Genomic DNA, 17077 nt, shown 5'->3' with positions numbered 1-17077 from the left:
TAAAGCTCAAGGGCTTTTGGGTTGTGCAGCAGTAAAACGAACCAAAACACGCCAGCATATCCACCTCTGAATGCTTCAAATAAAACCAAATTAAGTTTTAAGAGTGGCCATTTCAAAATCTGGAATTCTATCTGAACAAGATGCTGTAATGTGACCGTAAACAGGCAGTTCATGTTTAAAAACCCTCAAATATGGCTGAGTTCAAACCATTCTGCAAAGAGGAGTCGACCAAAATCCTTTCGCATCTTCCACTGAAACACAGTTTCAGTTATTGCTGCAAAGGGGGTCGCTACCAGCTATTAGGTTCATTTAGAAACTGCATTTTATATTTAGTTGGGTTGTCTTCGTGAGACAAGAATAATCAGGAATAGGTAAGAGGGCAAATACTTTATGACAGCACTGTATGAGTGCATTTATTTAAAGTGTTTTTCTTCATGTATTTATGAAAAAAGGCTCCCTAAATTTAGCTGTGAAGCTGTTTTAACAGCAGAAAGGTCCTTTAGCATTTGATGAACAGCATGTTTTAGTTTTTTTTTCTAAATGCATAATATTTACGCAACATAAGCTGTAGAAAAAGGGAGGAAACTATTTCACAAACACACAATTGTCATCAACATCTCATAACTAACATGCATGTTAATTCTGGTTCACGGATGCCTTTAGATGGCAGTTTTAGGATAAACTCCCCACACTTTCTTTACGAGAAATGTAAACATGGATGACCTTCCACTCTACTCTTTAATGAATGTTGGCCAGCACTTGTGTTTCCAAAGTAGTCCCTCAATCACTTTGTTTGACATGATTTCACTCTTTTAGGTGGAGAATCCTGTAAGTATTATCTGAGGGTAATTAATAACATGACTAGTAAAACCGTGTTGGATTGGAGCCGTGTGTGACTGTGCTAAAAGCATGTCATAACACTTCAAACTTTTGGCTCCAACCAGGAGGACTCTGTGTACTTTGTGCATTTGGCAGAGCTCAACCTTCTTCTCAGTAGTGTGCATATTTTCTGGTGTTGTCGTTTCTAGGAATGTAAACAAACTGCATTATGCTCAGTGTAATGTTTAAGAAGCCTCCGGCCTGATATTAACTCGTCTGTCAACACACCTGTTCAACCTTGTTTGATGTGCAATTCAGAAGTTGATTTCTGCTTCAAACCGCATTGATGATCAGGACTACGTTTGGTAATGGAGATCATGTGCACTTCTGCACTTCTGAATAGGCAAACAGCTACCTTGTCATGAGATTATAAAAGAACTGAATACTCTCAACATGCATGGTAACTGGAATTTGGAACATGTTTGTCTTATTAGATGACAAAAGGTTGCATTTGTGTTGTTTGTCTTGTAGGAATTTGAGTTGGATGTTGTGGCCATAGTGAATGACACAGTTGGGACAATGATGACATGTGCATATGAGGAACCAACCTGTGAGGTTGGACTGATTGCAGGTGAATTAATGTGTTTATTTTATCCTTTTAATAAAAGTGTGTGCTTTAGTTGGACATCAGTGCTACAGGAAAATGAAACCCCCAAAACAATATAATGTACTGTATGTGTTAAAGTAGGAAGTATTAAATATTGAATATGATCATAGGCACAGGCAGTAATGCCTGCTACATGGAGGAAGCAAGAAACATTGAGATAGTGGAGGGTAACGCCGGACGTATGTGCGTTAATATGGAGTGGGGCGCTTTTGGAGATAATGGCTGCTTGGATGACATCCGCACAATCTATGACCAAGCAGTGGATGAGAACTCACTCAATGAAGGCAAACAAAGGTAAAGTAGACAACAAACAGAAGTGGACAGCTTTACTCCCTTGAGTTATAACATCAAATAATTTTCTTACTGCCCTCAGATATGAAAAGATGTGCAGTGGAATGTACCTGGGGGAGATCGTCAGGCAGATTTTGATCGATCTGACCAAGCGTGGCTTCCTTTTCCGAGGGCAGATTTCTGAGACGCTGAAGACGAGGGGCATCTTTGAGACCAAGTTTCTGTCACAAATAGAAAGGTGAGAGAATCATTTCACACTCTTCTCTCATTGATTTTAACCACTGCCTTCTTAGCTAATTGTCAAGTTCTGCCATGAGAATTTGGATCCCTTCATACCAAAGGTGGAATAGTGTTCATAAAATAACCGCAAAGTTTATCTGTAATCACACAGATAGGTTGATTAGTTCCACTGCTCCTGGTGCACATAGGCCTGAACAGTTAAAACCACAAGGACTAGAAAAAAAATAACGTCAAACTAACTCCCATCATTTATTGACAGACAACTCTGTGGATCTCCCTACAGTATACAGGAAAGCTGTTCCTGTAATTCAGGGCACTGAAGGTGAAAAACATTACACTTTGGATATGCAGCCAAAAACAGGGCCAAAAATAGACAATACACAATCCCAAACACACAAACAGAACAGAAAATTGCTACATCTACATGAAATAAAACATTAAAACACTTCTATAGACAAATTCGAACTAAAATGACTATGAACTTGAATTGTAATACACTCGGCTAATCTAAAGATAGATCAAAATGTCTATTAAACAGGTATAAGTTGGTACAAAGTTGAAATTAAAGATGACCAATAGCAGGCTGGTTATAGAAAGACACAATCACATGAAATTTAAAAGAACTGAGAAAAAAGATGTAAAAAAAAAAAAGAGTGTAAGAGCTGATGAGAGCCAAAATGTGGTGACATGAGTTTATAGTGAGTGTAGACCTATCTTAGCTTATGGAACAGCTGTGAGGTATTCAGTGACTCTCCTACTGTTGGCTGACCTCTACCTCTCCTCCCACCTCTTCCCCCCGCCCTACAGTGATCGTCTGGCACTGCTGCAGGTCAGGGCCATTTTGCAGCAGCTGGGACTCGACAGCACATGTGATGACAGTATTATTGTCAAAGAGGTGTGCGGCACGGTTTCCCGGCGTGCGGCTCAGATATGTGGTGCCGGAATGGCTGCCGTGGTGGACAAGATCCGTGAGAACCGTAAACTGGAACACCTAGATGTGACCGTGGGTGTGGACGGCACATTATACAAGCTGCATCCACAGTAAGAATCACAAGACCCAAAGTTTTTTTTTTTTTCTTTATGGCACTTTGACACAAGACGAGAGCTGTTTTACTGGTTATTCATTAAGGGGCGTATTCTCCCATACATGAAAAGCTATTCAGCATCTGTACTTAAGTTGGTCACTGCGCGCCTTCATCCCAGTTACGCATTGTAGGAGGAGCGGCCCTGAAATGTGGGTGTTCCCATTCCAATCTGGCCTTGCGCACATTCTCCCGGGGTGCTGGAATAAGTGCAGTTCCTAGGGAAGGTGAAACATTATATTGCACTAAAAGTTTGGACTTCGTTACAATTACATGGATAATATTGTAAAAGAGACTCCCAGAAAGAACCTATCCAAACTGACACTATCAAAAGGGGGGCAGGGGGAGTCACACAAGTACGCCAAAATATTGACCATCAGCATTTCTAAAATCTGAGGTGGATGTTTTTTCCACGCCAAAAACCAGCCAAAACTCTCATTCATGCTTTCATCACATCCCACCTCGACTACTGCAATGGCATTTTCTTTGGTACAACTCCACACTTCTAAATAAACTCCCATACATACAAACCGCCGCCGCCCGCCTCCTCTTTTTTTCTGATTTATATATTTTTTTTATTTTAATCACTGTTTTTGATATTGTTTTAACTTTTAAAGAGTCTCGAAAAGCACTTTTAAATAAAATGTGTTATTATTATGACATGTTTACATGTACCAGTTCTAGACGGAACAACATGTGTTACATTTCATTATATATTACCCTTGCCATCCACTACTTTTCCTGGGAGGATGGTGAGTGTTGCATCGCGGAGGCGTGGCTGTGTGCACTCACGTCGGCTGCTGCCTGACAGACCTAATGCTGCGTTCACACCAAATGCATCTTCTGCGGCACCGGACGCATCTGCGGCACCGGACGCATCTGCCGCACGATCCACAGGGTCCACAGGATTAAAAAATGTCCCCATTTGCTTCATACGCACGTCTGAAACGAAGAGCCACCGACCAGTGACACATCCAACATGCTGAGTTTCACTGATTGCTAAAGTGAGGAGCTGCACTCTTGTTTTTCTCCTCTCATAAACATAAACCACCAGTGAAAAAAGCCGGCGTGATTAGCAGCTAATGCTATCCTAGCTCATGCCGACTTTCTAAGATGAAAACTACAGAGATAACTTTTACCTGCTACTACCACCTCCTTGCTGATTCTCCTCCACGTATCTGGGACACATCTATCCATTGACTTTGTATGTAATCTGGACGTACGGACATTTTGTGACGCATCCGGTGTGAAAGCAGCATCAAACTTCTGTCCACGCTGTTCACTTATTTTTGTACTATGTCAAACATATAGCCACAGTTTGATTCACTACTAAAGTATATAACATGCCAAACATTGATTACAGATGATAACTAATGCGCGCTGATCATTTCTGAATGCAGGAATGTAAGTACTTAAAGGTATTGTGGAGGATTTTTTTTTGGCTTTTAATTCTGGGTGAGTCATCAAAGCTATTGGTAAATGGACTAAATGGTAAATGGACTTGATTTTATATAGCGCTTTATCACCACACTGAAGCGGTCTCAAAGCGCTTTACATGTCAGCTCATTCACCCAATCACTCTCACATTCACACACCAGTGGGACAGGACTACCATGCAAGGCGCTAGTCGACCACTGGGAGCAACTTAGGGTTCAGTGTCTTGCCCAAGGACACTTCGACACATAGTCAGGTACTGGGATCGAACCCCCAACCTCTCGATCAGAAGACGACCGACTACCACCTGAGCCACGGTCGCCCCTTGGTCCTTCTAATTGTTAGTCATTTTGGTGATATGTTTATGTAAGGACGTTTTATGTGCGCACACCTAACTAGTTATGGCTTGCTGCGCATGCGCACTAAAAAGTGTTAATGTGTCTCGTCAGCAACGTTTTCAGCCATTCATTTTAGCTCGCCGTTCTCACTGGGTCAGATTTTTCACACGATGACGTGCGCTAAAAGCACACGTTGGGCTTCCCACTGATGCCTCAGTCGTAAGTAAAGTGAGTTTGTAGAAGCGATGCCGACACCAACTTGTACACAGAGCTGTGCACGCTCTCTCGCACACGTTTAATAGGCGTTCCCTCTTGGGAGCAGGTAGAGTGTTGCGCATGTGCATTTTTTTAAAAAGTGGAGAGGGCGTTTCTTTTCTAAACTTTGGGAAAATCATCCTCTATACCTTTAATCAAATCAGGCTTTCCACACAAACAAATGTTAGTATGAGGGAAAAAAGAGAGATTTTAACTGTAGCTCAGACAGAAGAATGCGGCCAATCCTCACACTGCAATAATCTTATCAAATCAACCTGTTATATTGTTTTTGTAAATTAAAAGTGTGCTTTATCATTTTCATGGATTTCAATGATATTTACAAGTGTTAGGAAAACTCCATGTTTCGGGATTTCTAGACAGCCCAAAAAAATGACATCATGGCCCAGTACGCCTCCTTTGCTTCAGACCACCTTCATTGACAGACGACGCGCTTTTGATTGATTTATGTGTGGTGGGCGTGTCAGGAACCTGGACCGGAGAAAACGCGCAGGAGATAGACACGTTACTGCAGGCACGTAAAAAAGTGCTTATGTTCAGACCGGAGAATACGGCCCTAAATTATTACGCAGCCTTCAAGAAAAAAAGGTTTCAACTGTATCTAAATTACACACAACACTTATTGTATTCATCCCGTGTCTGACACATGCTGGCAATACACAAGAAATATATTACTTATGATTTTACAGAACTGTGTTTTACTTTACTATAATCACAAAATCAGATATTATAATGGAACGTCTTGTGTTATAGCTTCTTATTTTGTTTGGTTCCACAATAAGCTGCTTTTAGCTGATGTTCCAATTCTCTTCTCTTTCCTCAGCTTCAACCGGATCTTCCAACAGACAGTAAAAGAACTCTCTCCAAAGTGCAATGTCACATTCTTGCTGTCTGAGGATGGCAGTGGCAAAGGGGCCGCCCTCATCACAGCAGTGGGGTGTCGCCAAAGGGAGCAGGAAGCTCAGCAGCACTGAGAAGCTCACTCCCCCTTTCTTTCCTCACGATTTGCCTGCTGCTCCACCAAATGCTTTAGTCACCGCACTGCTCCAAATTTCATTCACACATTTATGTCGTCAGCCGTGACTCCACCACTGCCCCTTCTGATTCACCCTAAATCGGAGAAACGTGCCGCTTGCATATAATTTTAATGCTAAATATTTATTTATGCCACATTAGAGGGTTTATGATTTTTATGTTTGTACTTTTCCTCAATAGTTTGTCAATAATCTGGGAAATCTCCTTAGGTGTGCAATATCTGTGTGTTACTAATTTTATTTTTATATGGAGGCAAATATATAAGTGTATTTATATAGCTGAGGCCACTTTAAATCCCAGAGGTTGTTGGGAATTTTAACCATAGAAAAAAGTTAATGTCTGCACATTTTCTATGACAGATACAACAACAACATTACAATAGACGTTTCCTATTTACTAAATAAACTGGTTTCTAGAGGCTTAATTGGTGCAGAAAACTGGTTTGCTGCAAAGGGTCGAATGCAAGAGTCACGGCTGCTACTGTCATTTTCATTTTGTGTGCAACACACCCACATTATGTGCAAACCTACTAACTCAACTTTTTTGTGTAACTGTCAGTCCTTCAAGAGCGGACAAGGTAGAACAAGCCCCAGCACAAATGTTGGTGATTCCTATAGCTATTTGTAAACTTCTATACTTTTAGTGTTGTGACGAATTCCTCTTCTAATCATAGCATATCCAAAAAAAATAAATGTTTATTGGGCCCCAAATTAAGAATGGATACCATGAAGGCTTTTGTGTGAACTTGTGGCAGAGTGTCAGTGTGTCTTACTGTAATGACCTGTAGCTTTTAATGTCCAAAGCTCTGTGGGGATTGCATGCCTTACATCAGGACAAAGAGTTCTGGATTATCTAGGTTTTTTCCTTTATCCATTTCTAGTTGTAAACATCGTAAAAAGTTTGTCATTAAATTTTATTTTGTTGTGAAGTACCAGCCCTGTTCTTTTTCTACAGGTGTGTAACGTGTGAACACAGGGCAAAATCATCTCGTCTTAGGCAGGATATAGTGTGTATATCACCTGTGTATCTCAAATAATACCATCCTCGACAATTAAACCAAATTCATCAATTGTTGTTGCTAATACACTCCTGAACAAAATGTTACAATCTCTCTGTAAAACTAAGGATCGTGTGCTTGTGCGTTCCTCAAATATCTCTGGGTATCAGACTGACCTGAGAGTTTCAACATGGCTGCTGCTTGGTTCAAGGGTGTGCACCATTGGATTTGTTTGGATACCCCACCCCCCACGCCACACCTACTGAGTTGATGGACTCTGTGATGATGTAATCAGTCCTACCTCTACAGTGATGATGTCATCAGTCCTACCTCTACAGTGATGATGTCATCAGTCCTACCTCCACAGTGATGATGTCATCATTTGTACCCTCTACAGTGGTGATGTTATCAGTTGGAACATCGGTCCTACCTCTACAGCGATGACGTCATCAGTCCTACCTCTACAGCGATGACGTCATCAGTCCCACCTCTACAGCGATGACGTCATCAGTCCCACCTCTACAGCGATGACGTCATCAGCCCCACCTCTACAGCGATGACGTCATCAGTCCCACCTCTACAGCGATGACGTCATCAGTCCCACCTCTACAGCGATGACGTCATCAGTCCCACCTCTAAAGCGATGACGTCAACAGTCCCACCTTTACAGTGATGAGTCCCACCTTCAAACACAACCTCATTTGGCCATCCATGAAAAAGCTACTTACCCTCTTACTTTTCTATAGCAATACATACTTCGTACGGGCACTGTACTAGTTTGGTGAATAATGAAAAGTATTTTAATTGCACACGCCAAGCCAAGCATGCAGTATCAATCAGGGACGATCCCTTCACTGGCATCAATCCAAAGGAAACAAAAAAAAGTGAATAGAGAAATTCAGTTTTAATGACAGTCACCTATTATTATTTTTTTAATTGAACCCTTTCAGCATTTGCAGCATGTTTACATTGAAAATTACTTGAAGGATTGGTTATTTCATTTATTATTGTGCATGAGGTTTGACATTAATTACGTTTTCTTTCTTTTCTTTGAAGATGATTGGGTGTGCATATAATTATGAGGTCTACCTTTGAAAGAGAGCTGCGTGTACCTTCAGGCAACATCATCACTTTAAATCTCACTAACTGATAATGGTTGACATATTTGGGGACAGAAAATACATTTTAAAGATAAAGCATGAGCCTGATTGAACCAGGCAATGTGAACTGCAGGGGAATTCTACTCATTGTGGAGTCTAATACATCTAGAATTTAATGTAATTTAAAGCCCAATTGTCTTTTTTGCAAAATAACATAAAATTACCTTCAAAAAATAGTTAAAGCGTTGATAGCATTGTGGTTCTTGAAGAACTGCCCCCATAAAGTGGGCTACCAAATTATTAAATTTAGGCTGTTATGTTTTTTCTTTATCTCTATAATGATCATAGTGCTTTCTCAAACTGTTGGGGGCCGACAGGTGAGATCACCTTCACTTGCAACATGTCTTTCTTAATATAAAAATTCAAAAGTATTGCGTGAATTTTTATATCTAGGTGCTTTAATGTAGCTTTGAAAAGCTACTGCAGATCTGATCCTACTGAGCCAAATTCTGATGTTTTTCAAGACAAGCTGAAGCAAAAAATTATTTCATTTAGTTTTTTGTTAATATATATCAGTTTATTCCAAATTACCCCCCCCCCCCCCCCCCCCGCCCCAACAAAAAAAATAAATAAATAAATGAAAATGCGAATTATAATCACTTGATGAATTGGAGGGATTTTTAAACGTATTCACTTTTAATCAATACTTTTAATAATCCTTGGGTTTTCTCATTTAGGAAAAGCAAATGTGTTATCATTTTAAAAGCAGATAAAATGTATTTGTTGTGGTAATATGTGCCGTTGAATTGTTGTATGTCCGAGATGAATAATTAATATGGGCAATTCTTATGGACATGTCAGAGTTACAAAAGACGCGCTTTATGCCATTTTTAGACTAAACATTATAAAGAGAGGTCTAATAACATTCATTGTTGGCCGTGTTGTGTAGTTAGTGTGCAGAAATAATTGCTGCTCACCGCTGTCTGTCGCTCTGCACGCGTGTGTGAGCGTGCACGTTGGTTTCCATCAGTTTCTCATCAGGTTGGGTGCGTGCAGGGCTTCCTAACGCACGAGCTGTCACCTCACCGCCGGTAAGCAGCCGCTAATCAACAACCATGCCGTGCTGTTGTAACCTTAGTCAGGTTAAGGCGCTGTTAGTTGCCTGAGTGCTAACTTCACTAGTTGTGTCTATGACAATATGTGTAAGGCTTGCTAACGCCAGCTTGTGTCAGAGCTAGGTTAGCATTTCAACAGAACGTGGGGGCGAGCCAAGGGCTTTTGTTGTGCAAGGCACGTTGCCAGTCACCGCACCGCATTTAAAACTAAAGGTTTGTCTCTAAACTGACAGCAGAGGATAGTTTGCATGCACGTTTTTGCGAATTTGTTGCACATCTCCGTGCAGACCTCAGCGGCTAATGTCAACAGCTAATGCTAGCTAACGTTAGCTTGTTGCGGCTAACCTGTTCGTGTGCTGCTGACGTTAGCTAGTTAGTACCTGTTTCAATAGTCTCTAATGACAATGTGGGTAAGTCGAGAAGTAATGATGATTACTTTTTATCTTATCGACTCATTGTGACGACAGTCGGGCTCTGCGGTGCTGTTTGACAGATTGTGTGTAAAATGAGCGGTGGTCATTGACCACCCACTGAGTGGGACACACCGGACCAAGCGTGGCACGAGCAGTGTCGGTGACCGGACAGGTGTTCCAAACAGCGCGTGATTAATTATGTGTTTATTAAGCAGTGCCAGCTGTCAATCAGCTGACGTCACTGTGGAGCTCGCGTGTGAAGGAATTCACTGCAGTTTATGGCGATGGACCGCCTTTGTTCACGACTTTTTGACTGTTCATGAGGTCAAAAAGTCCTAGAACACATGTTGGTTCTTTCTCTGTGTATGTTGAGCCATTTCTACTGTCTGTTGGTTTGAGGAATCCTTCCAGCTGCCAATCTCAATTTATCTTCTTTCAGATCAAGATTAGGTTTGATATCTTAGATTAAATCGGTGGTTCTTAATCGTATTAGAGATAAACTCTGCAAGCCTCATTATAGCAGTTACCGAACCCTGCGTGATTAGAAAAATTAAATGATTGCTTCATAGGTATATATTTTATTCTGACACGCGTAAGCCTGGGCTAAATTTTGCTTGGTTCCAGTAAGCTTTAAACATTTTTTTTTTTTTTTTTAGAAATTAATATTTGAAGTTCAAATTTAACATGATCATAATTTTTTTTGTGTAACACGTTTTTACTGTGTGTCTTGACCTCTGCCAAATCCCTGAGACTCACTCAATGAACCCCTGCGGTTCGATCAAAACCAGGTTAAGAACGAGGAGATTAGATTATTGTCAGGTGCAATCATGTAAATAGTCAGAACATATTGAAAAAAAATGTTTTTTTTTTTTTTTTTTAAATGTATTCAAAAGATTGATCAACAGCTACCCACAAATTCAATACAGTAGTCCACATCCACAAGAGAGCAGCCTCTGTGTGCAATACTGCTTCTGAGGTTAGTGTAATGTGCTGGGTAAAACTCGCCTGCTTTCTAGAACAAGGCATTTCATTTTAGGCCGTGACTAGTTTAGGTCACGTGATGGGTGCACCACGTGACTTAAAGTTCTGTCAGTTGTATTTTAGCTCATATATTATTTATTTATAGCTAACATGCTAACCCTTTTATTTTGGCCCTAAGCCTGTTATATATTTTTTTTCATTTTAACATATATATGTCAAAAGTGGGATTGGAACCCACAGCAGCAGAAGGAAGAATCCTTGAGTCAGGCGCCTTGGACAACGTTTAATTTATCTGTAGACACTTTCTTAATTTTATCGTTAATTCACTCATCCATCCATTTTCCAACCCGCTTGCTGCTTTTTAGGGTCGTGGGGCTCTGCTGGTATCTATCTCCAGTGGTAATCGTGTGCTAGGCGAGGGTACGGTGCACACTGGACAGGGTGCCATTCCATCGCACTTGACACAGTCCTATTAAAAGAAATCCTAAATAGGACTCTGCCGCTTTCTCTCAACTTTTGTCATGGTCATTACGAGAGATTAATGTCAACACAGGATGTCACAGATAACAAGGTTCCATACAGCTGCCACAAACGAGCAGATCAGATGAAAATAGATCAATCTAACAAGCTTAAATATAAAATACATTTACAAAGACGAAAACAAAGGAAATTATGGCTATAATTTGAAGTAAATTAGTCTTGTGGACACACAATACTGTTTCAGTTGTTTTTGTTTTTTAAATGCTCGTTTTTATTTTATTTCAGTTAACAAAAATGTTTCTGCTTCTAGTTTTCATTTTTTTTGTTCATTTTACATAAGTCTAATAACCTTTGACCCCCACTAATCCTTTCTGCGGGCTTTTCCACCCTCTTCGGCAAAATCAAAAAGCCAAATCTGACATTCTCATCTATATTTGCCATATCACAATATTAAATAACGCAAAGAAACTAAAATATCAAACTACAATGTTCGCAAATTACATTACACAAGTAAAACAACTATATTCAAAAACTAGTTGTAAATCTTTTTGTAGTTGTGTGTGTGGGTTTTTTTTTTTCTTCATATTTTGGTATAATACTGGCACATCCATTTGTAAAGTTTTCAGAAATGTAATGACATCTACATAAGAAATGTCTCTTCTACATCAAATATGACCAATTAGGAAAATGTAGAAGTTATAGTGATATCACACTTCTTGATGATAATATTTTGTTTAATGTGTTTCAGACCTTTTTCAAAATGGCTTAAAACAAATAATTTTAAAGAAGTTAAGATTTTGGTCATGTTGGTTGCGGACCAAAGACAAATAAGTTCTGTAACTTTAAAGGATTATCTGATATGTAGCTTTACTGCCTTAAAGTGTCTTACCTTACTGTTGTAAAAGAAAACAAATGTATTTATTTTTGCAATATTTAGAAATATGATGTGAAAGAATAATTGTCTCTAATGCAGATGTTTTATTTGATGATTACAGACTGAGGCCAGTGGGATCAAAAATCATCATCAACACCTCTCAGGAAAGGCAGCGTCTGCCCGCAGCTAAAAAGTTCGTTTGTGAACTTACACCTGACTCATGACTGTCTGAGTTGTTCGTGGCCCAACTAGGGCCCATGAACTGTATCCGTTTCCCTTTGTATTCTCCTCATCCCTCAAGCTGACGCAAAACCCCAGACACCTTCCCCCCCTTCCCCATCCCCACTCCCACCCAGCCCCAAGTGACTCACCTCCTCCCGCCATGGTGTCCGGCACAGAGACGGTTCACTACATCCACCTTCACAATTCCAGCCAGTCCGTTCTGGAGGCTTTGCGTACACAGCGGCGTGAGGGTCTTTTCTGTGATGTCACCGTGCGAATACATGACGCCTCTCTGCGTGCACATGCCTGCGTCCTGGCAGCTGGAAGCCCTTTCTTTCAAGACAAGCTGCTCCTTGGCCACTCTGAAATCTCTGTCCCACCGCTGGTACCAGCTGAAACAGTGAAGCAGCTGGTGGATTTCATGTATAGCGGCTCACTGGTGGTTCTGCAGTCTCAGGCACTCTGCATTCTCACTGCTGCCAGTATCCTGCAGATTAAGACAGTCATCGATGAGTGTACCCAGATCATCTCTCAAAGGAAGGCAGCTGCCGGGGCAGCAAGCGCAGCAGCTGCTGCTGCGGCTGCAGCCGCTGCAGCAGGGGGAGGGATGTTGGGGGGAGTCCTGCCCAAGCAAGAGGAGCGTGGCGGGGGGAAAGGCCGAGAGAGTGGCAATAATGGAAGCTGCTCCATTGGAACTGCAGGTGGGGGATATGCAAACTTCTCCAACTTTATGGCTGAGTGTGGGGCAAGTAACATGGGAGGAGGGCTGGGCGGGGCCAGCGTTAACGTGAGTGAAAGCGGCCCTGGTCCCATGGATCAGACTAATACAGTCAATCTGATGTCATTGGGAGACATGGGCCAAGGCTCTATTTGTGGTGGGGACGGGATGGGGGGCGGGGCCGGTGCGATCCTCATGAAGCAGAGCCCCAGCTGTACTCAGGATGTCAGGTACAAGCTCCGAGACCTGTTGGCCCAAACAGCCAATGGAACCAACACCAACAACACGGGAAACCTCTCAGCGGGCTGCAGCTCCGGTGTGGCCAGCGTGGACAGCATTGGCAGGGACAGCCTCCATGGCAACACAACTGACCTCTCTGATGACCTTGTGGGGATGGAAAGATACAGCGAGGAGGAAGACTTGGATGGAAGAGAGCGAGGAAGAGATGGAGACAGAGACAGGGGGGTGAGCCACAGCCGCAAGCAGAGGCAGCCGTTAAGACTCCAGGTAGGGGGATAAGGGAAAGGGTTGCTATGGTTACAGCTTTCAGGCATGCAGAGCTGCAACGTTTTCCTTTTCTTTCTTTTTATGCTTTTCCCTCTTCTCGCACTGCATTGGCGTATATCTTGGAGATGTTTCTGCACTTTGGACAATTGAATGTCTCGCTTGTACTTCGGCAGTAATTGCCTTCTTTTTAATCTATGGACTTCTGCATATTTTCTGTAGGTAATTCACTTTATTAGAACCTGCTTAAAAGGGTTTAGATGGCTCAATGCTGTGTTGTTTGGCATTTTTAGCTTAAGCCAATCTTGTAAACAGGACTGTTTTTTTTTCCTGCTCAATTAAAATGGACCTGTTTGTCTTTAGGTGCTGGGAGGAGAGGCAGTGGTGGTGAAAGATGAAGGAGTGCAGGATGCAGATGGAACTGTTTTTTCCTTGGAGGATGGGAGAAGAGATCAAGGACAAGAGGGTTCCCAGGAAGCCATGGGAGGCTTTGGTCAGGTATGTACCTCCATACATTAAGAAAGCCTGCAAAGGATTAAGTGATATCACTTTTGTAAATTGCAAACTTGATGAAATGCTTATGTTATTGGGAACATGCCATTAAGTCATCATATACTATCAGATGTGTTGTAAAGACAAACAGAGCTGTATTTGCATTGCTGTAAAAAATAACACTTTTCAAGCTTTATAGTCAGCATTTCATAACTGCAAAAATGCACTTGAAAAGGAAATCATGGTAAAGCAGATTTGTACTTCTGCCTGCTGGATTTGCAGTGTCCGTCTGCAGGCAGCACAAATATGACGTGCCATAAGAAAACCAGGAACAAGTGGGGGAGGCTGATGCTGGCTCCATTGGAAAGACCGGAACCAAATTTTAGTTTTTTTATTTTATTTTATTTTAAACAAGGATGCACCGATCGATAGGTGCCGATTTCCCTTATTTTGGGGGATTGGCGATCGGCTGATCCTTGCATATGAAACCGATCTTTTCCGCTGATTTTTTTTACTTCTACGTTTTAAAGTCTGTCATAAAGTCATCCACTGTCCTCTTCTGCTGTAAGATGTTTTGTTTTTTGAAAATATTATTTGACTTTTTGGAGCTTTTATCTTGATGCAGATTATTTTTAGATTGATATTTTTACATTTCAAAATTTTTATTTTTGCGATACAAGCAAACCTGAAACTCAGGACAATTTATTGGTCTTTTAAGATTTTTTTTTTAGTTTGTCCTGTAGATTATTTTTTTTTTATCATTTATGCCAAACCCTGTGATTTTCTTTATGTACAAAAAAAATACATTCTTTTTTGTTTATTTTTGTTTTTTAAAGTGAACGGACATGTTTTATTTGTTTATTGGATTATGCTAGGGTTAGATTAGGGTTAGGGTTATAATCTCACCACGGAGGTAAACCTTGACAACGGCAGCATGGGCACCAGGCACGCCCACCAAACAGTTTCAGAGTATATATTTCAAATATAAAGACAAAGAAGTGAGTATGGCTACTGAGAGGTCTTTATGGTAACTAGAAATCACTGTTGGGCGGTAACGCGTGAACTTTTGACAGTAACTAGTACTCTAATGCAATATTTTTTTAAAGAAAGAATGCAATTACCATTACAATATGATGTTTGTTTGTTACTTTGCTAGCTGCAATGTACTTCTTGTTACAGTTGCGCTACATTTTATTGTGGGATGCCGTGCCAACCACGGTAAAACAGAAGATGAAGAAGAATTGTTGGCGTCTCTGTTTACATCACGCGCGCCAATCATGGCGAGTCAATGCGAGAGCAGGATAAACTTCTCAGAGTGGAAATACGGGCATTATTTTACCAATCTGTGAGGCAAGCCTTTGCACCGAAACAACAGCGGCTGGATTTTAACTGACTGCGACTGTTATCCAGGGACAGGTCAGCAAAGCTATTGCACGGTATGTTGTAAATATGCAGCCTGTCGCTTCTGTGTAGTCGCCGCTAACAGCAGCTCGTTAGCCTGATACGTTTTGCATTGTGTAGCTGAGAAAAATGCTGAGTTTGTTTTTCCATATTTATTTTTATAAGCATTTTCAACGGTAGACTGTGTTCTTGGAATACGCACAGCTTAAGGCTGGGATAGACTGCGATTTTTTTTCAATCATGGCCCTCAGCTCCAGCTCAAACTGTGCGACTCAGACGCAGAGCCCGAATATGCGCAGCTCACGATTCATGTGCTCACACTGTACGGACCGACACTCTGACACGATCTGACTGCTCACACTGTACGTCCATACACGACACGTTGGGGTCTTGTTTCCAGAAATGCAACGTACAAATTAGAAGAAGAAAAAGAACACTGAAGCGTCACCATTAAAACAGACGAAGAAGAAAACCCCAGAAGTGGAGAGACGCTCGCAAAAATCAGCAAAAAGAGCTTTAAAAAAAAAAAGACAGCGACATGATGGACCAGGAGCTGGCTGGACAATTCGTCAATTTTACAGCAGTCCTACGATGTTCGCTCATGTTCAGTGTGAGCACTGCTTCAACTGTGAGATACCCTCACGAGGAGCTCACGAGGAGCAACTGGATTTCAAACGTGTTTGAAATTCTTACGACTAGGGATGTAACGATTCACTCAACTCCCGATACGATTTGATTCACGATACCGGGTTCACGATACGATTTTCTCACGATTTATTTTACAAAATGGGAATGTTGACAAATGACTGAAAAATATTTCTTTATTTTTTTGGGGAAAATACTATACTATTTTCCTTTTATTTTTCATTGTCAAAAGAATCCCTTGATAAACTATTCAAAATGATGCAATTTAACTAAAAATAAATCTTGAATGAAATAAATAAAGGAATAATACAAATGAAGAAGAAGCCTATTAATTTAAATTCTGGTTCTATAATAAACAATTCAAAACTGCATAATAGTTCTTTTTCTTTTTAAAAGTGCAACTGAAAATGTATTTTGTGCCTTAACAATTGGACTTTTAAAAAAACAAAAAACAAAAAAACAGTCATTTTACTGTATTTACATCAGATATTTGTTTAGACCAGCAGAGGGCGCTGGTAACCCAGTGGTCGGTTGGCATGCAGTTATTCCACCAGTGAAGAAGAGAAGCTATGCTAGCAGACTGAGTTACTAGAAAAACCTGACTTTTACAGATATTCACGTAATATTACAGATATTCTTTCGGTGCTAAAGGAGTAAAGAATCATTTATGAGCATGTTTAACAGTAAATGGCGGCCAGAAAGAAAATAGTAGCAGATTCCGCCAGTCACGTCTGCTTTTGGAAGGTTCATATATAGCGCCCTCTGCTGGTTAAAAAAAGTACTGCGATTCAATTTTCAGAGCATCGATGTGAATTGTGGTACCTATGAATCGATTTTTAACTGCCTTACGATTAATCGTTACATCCCTACTTACGACCTACGATTGCTGATCGGGAGCTGGTCGTGAGGTGTTATTAGCTTCTCCCCATGTATACTACCCAATGCACGACACACGA

General features: G+C 40.9%; 2 protein-coding genes across 4 annotated transcripts in view; both read left to right on the top strand.

Annotated features, from left to right (window-relative positions):
* LOC114480219 (hexokinase-1) overlaps positions 1-7110 on the top strand; it is a 33849-nt gene extending 26739 nt beyond the window's left edge. Inside the window, exons 1-6 of one of the 2 annotated variants that reach the window (XM_028474268.1) lie at positions 821-828; positions 1351-1450; positions 1597-1780; positions 1860-2015; positions 2825-3058; positions 5968-7110. In XM_028474268.1, the coding sequence (XP_028330069.1) occupies positions 1399-1450; positions 1597-1780; positions 1860-2015; positions 2825-3058; positions 5968-6118 (777 nt within the window). In that variant the 5' untranslated portion in view covers positions 821-828; positions 1351-1398 and the 3' untranslated portion in view covers positions 6119-7110. Of the gene's footprint in view, positions 1-820; positions 829-1350; positions 1451-1596; positions 1781-1859; positions 2016-2824; positions 3059-5967 lie in introns of those variants that run through there. The other variant, XM_028474183.1, reaches the window with a different exon arrangement.
* A 2108-nt stretch (positions 7111-9218) lies between these two features.
* The window catches only part of zbtb45 (zinc finger and BTB domain containing 45), a 29545-nt gene continuing 21686 nt past the window's right edge, over positions 9219-17077 (top strand). Inside the window, exons 1-3 of one of the 2 annotated variants that reach the window (XM_028450850.1) lie at positions 9219-9367; positions 12261-13586; positions 13947-14081. In XM_028450850.1, coding sequence (XP_028306651.1) covers positions 12522-13586; positions 13947-14081 — 1200 coding nt within the window. In that variant the 5' untranslated portion in view covers positions 9219-9367; positions 12261-12521. Of the gene's footprint in view, positions 9368-9436; positions 9605-12260; positions 13587-13946; positions 14082-17077 lie in introns of those variants that run through there. The other variant, XM_028450859.1, reaches the window with a different exon arrangement.

This window comes from Gouania willdenowi, chromosome 1, assembly GCF_900634775.1.
Source record: "Gouania willdenowi chromosome 1, fGouWil2.1, whole genome shotgun sequence".
Lineage (NCBI taxonomy): Eukaryota > Metazoa > Chordata > Actinopteri > Blenniiformes > Gobiesocidae > Gouania > Gouania willdenowi.
The sequence above is the reverse complement of the archived record's forward strand: the minus strand, read 5'-3'. Positions and strand labels throughout refer to the sequence as shown.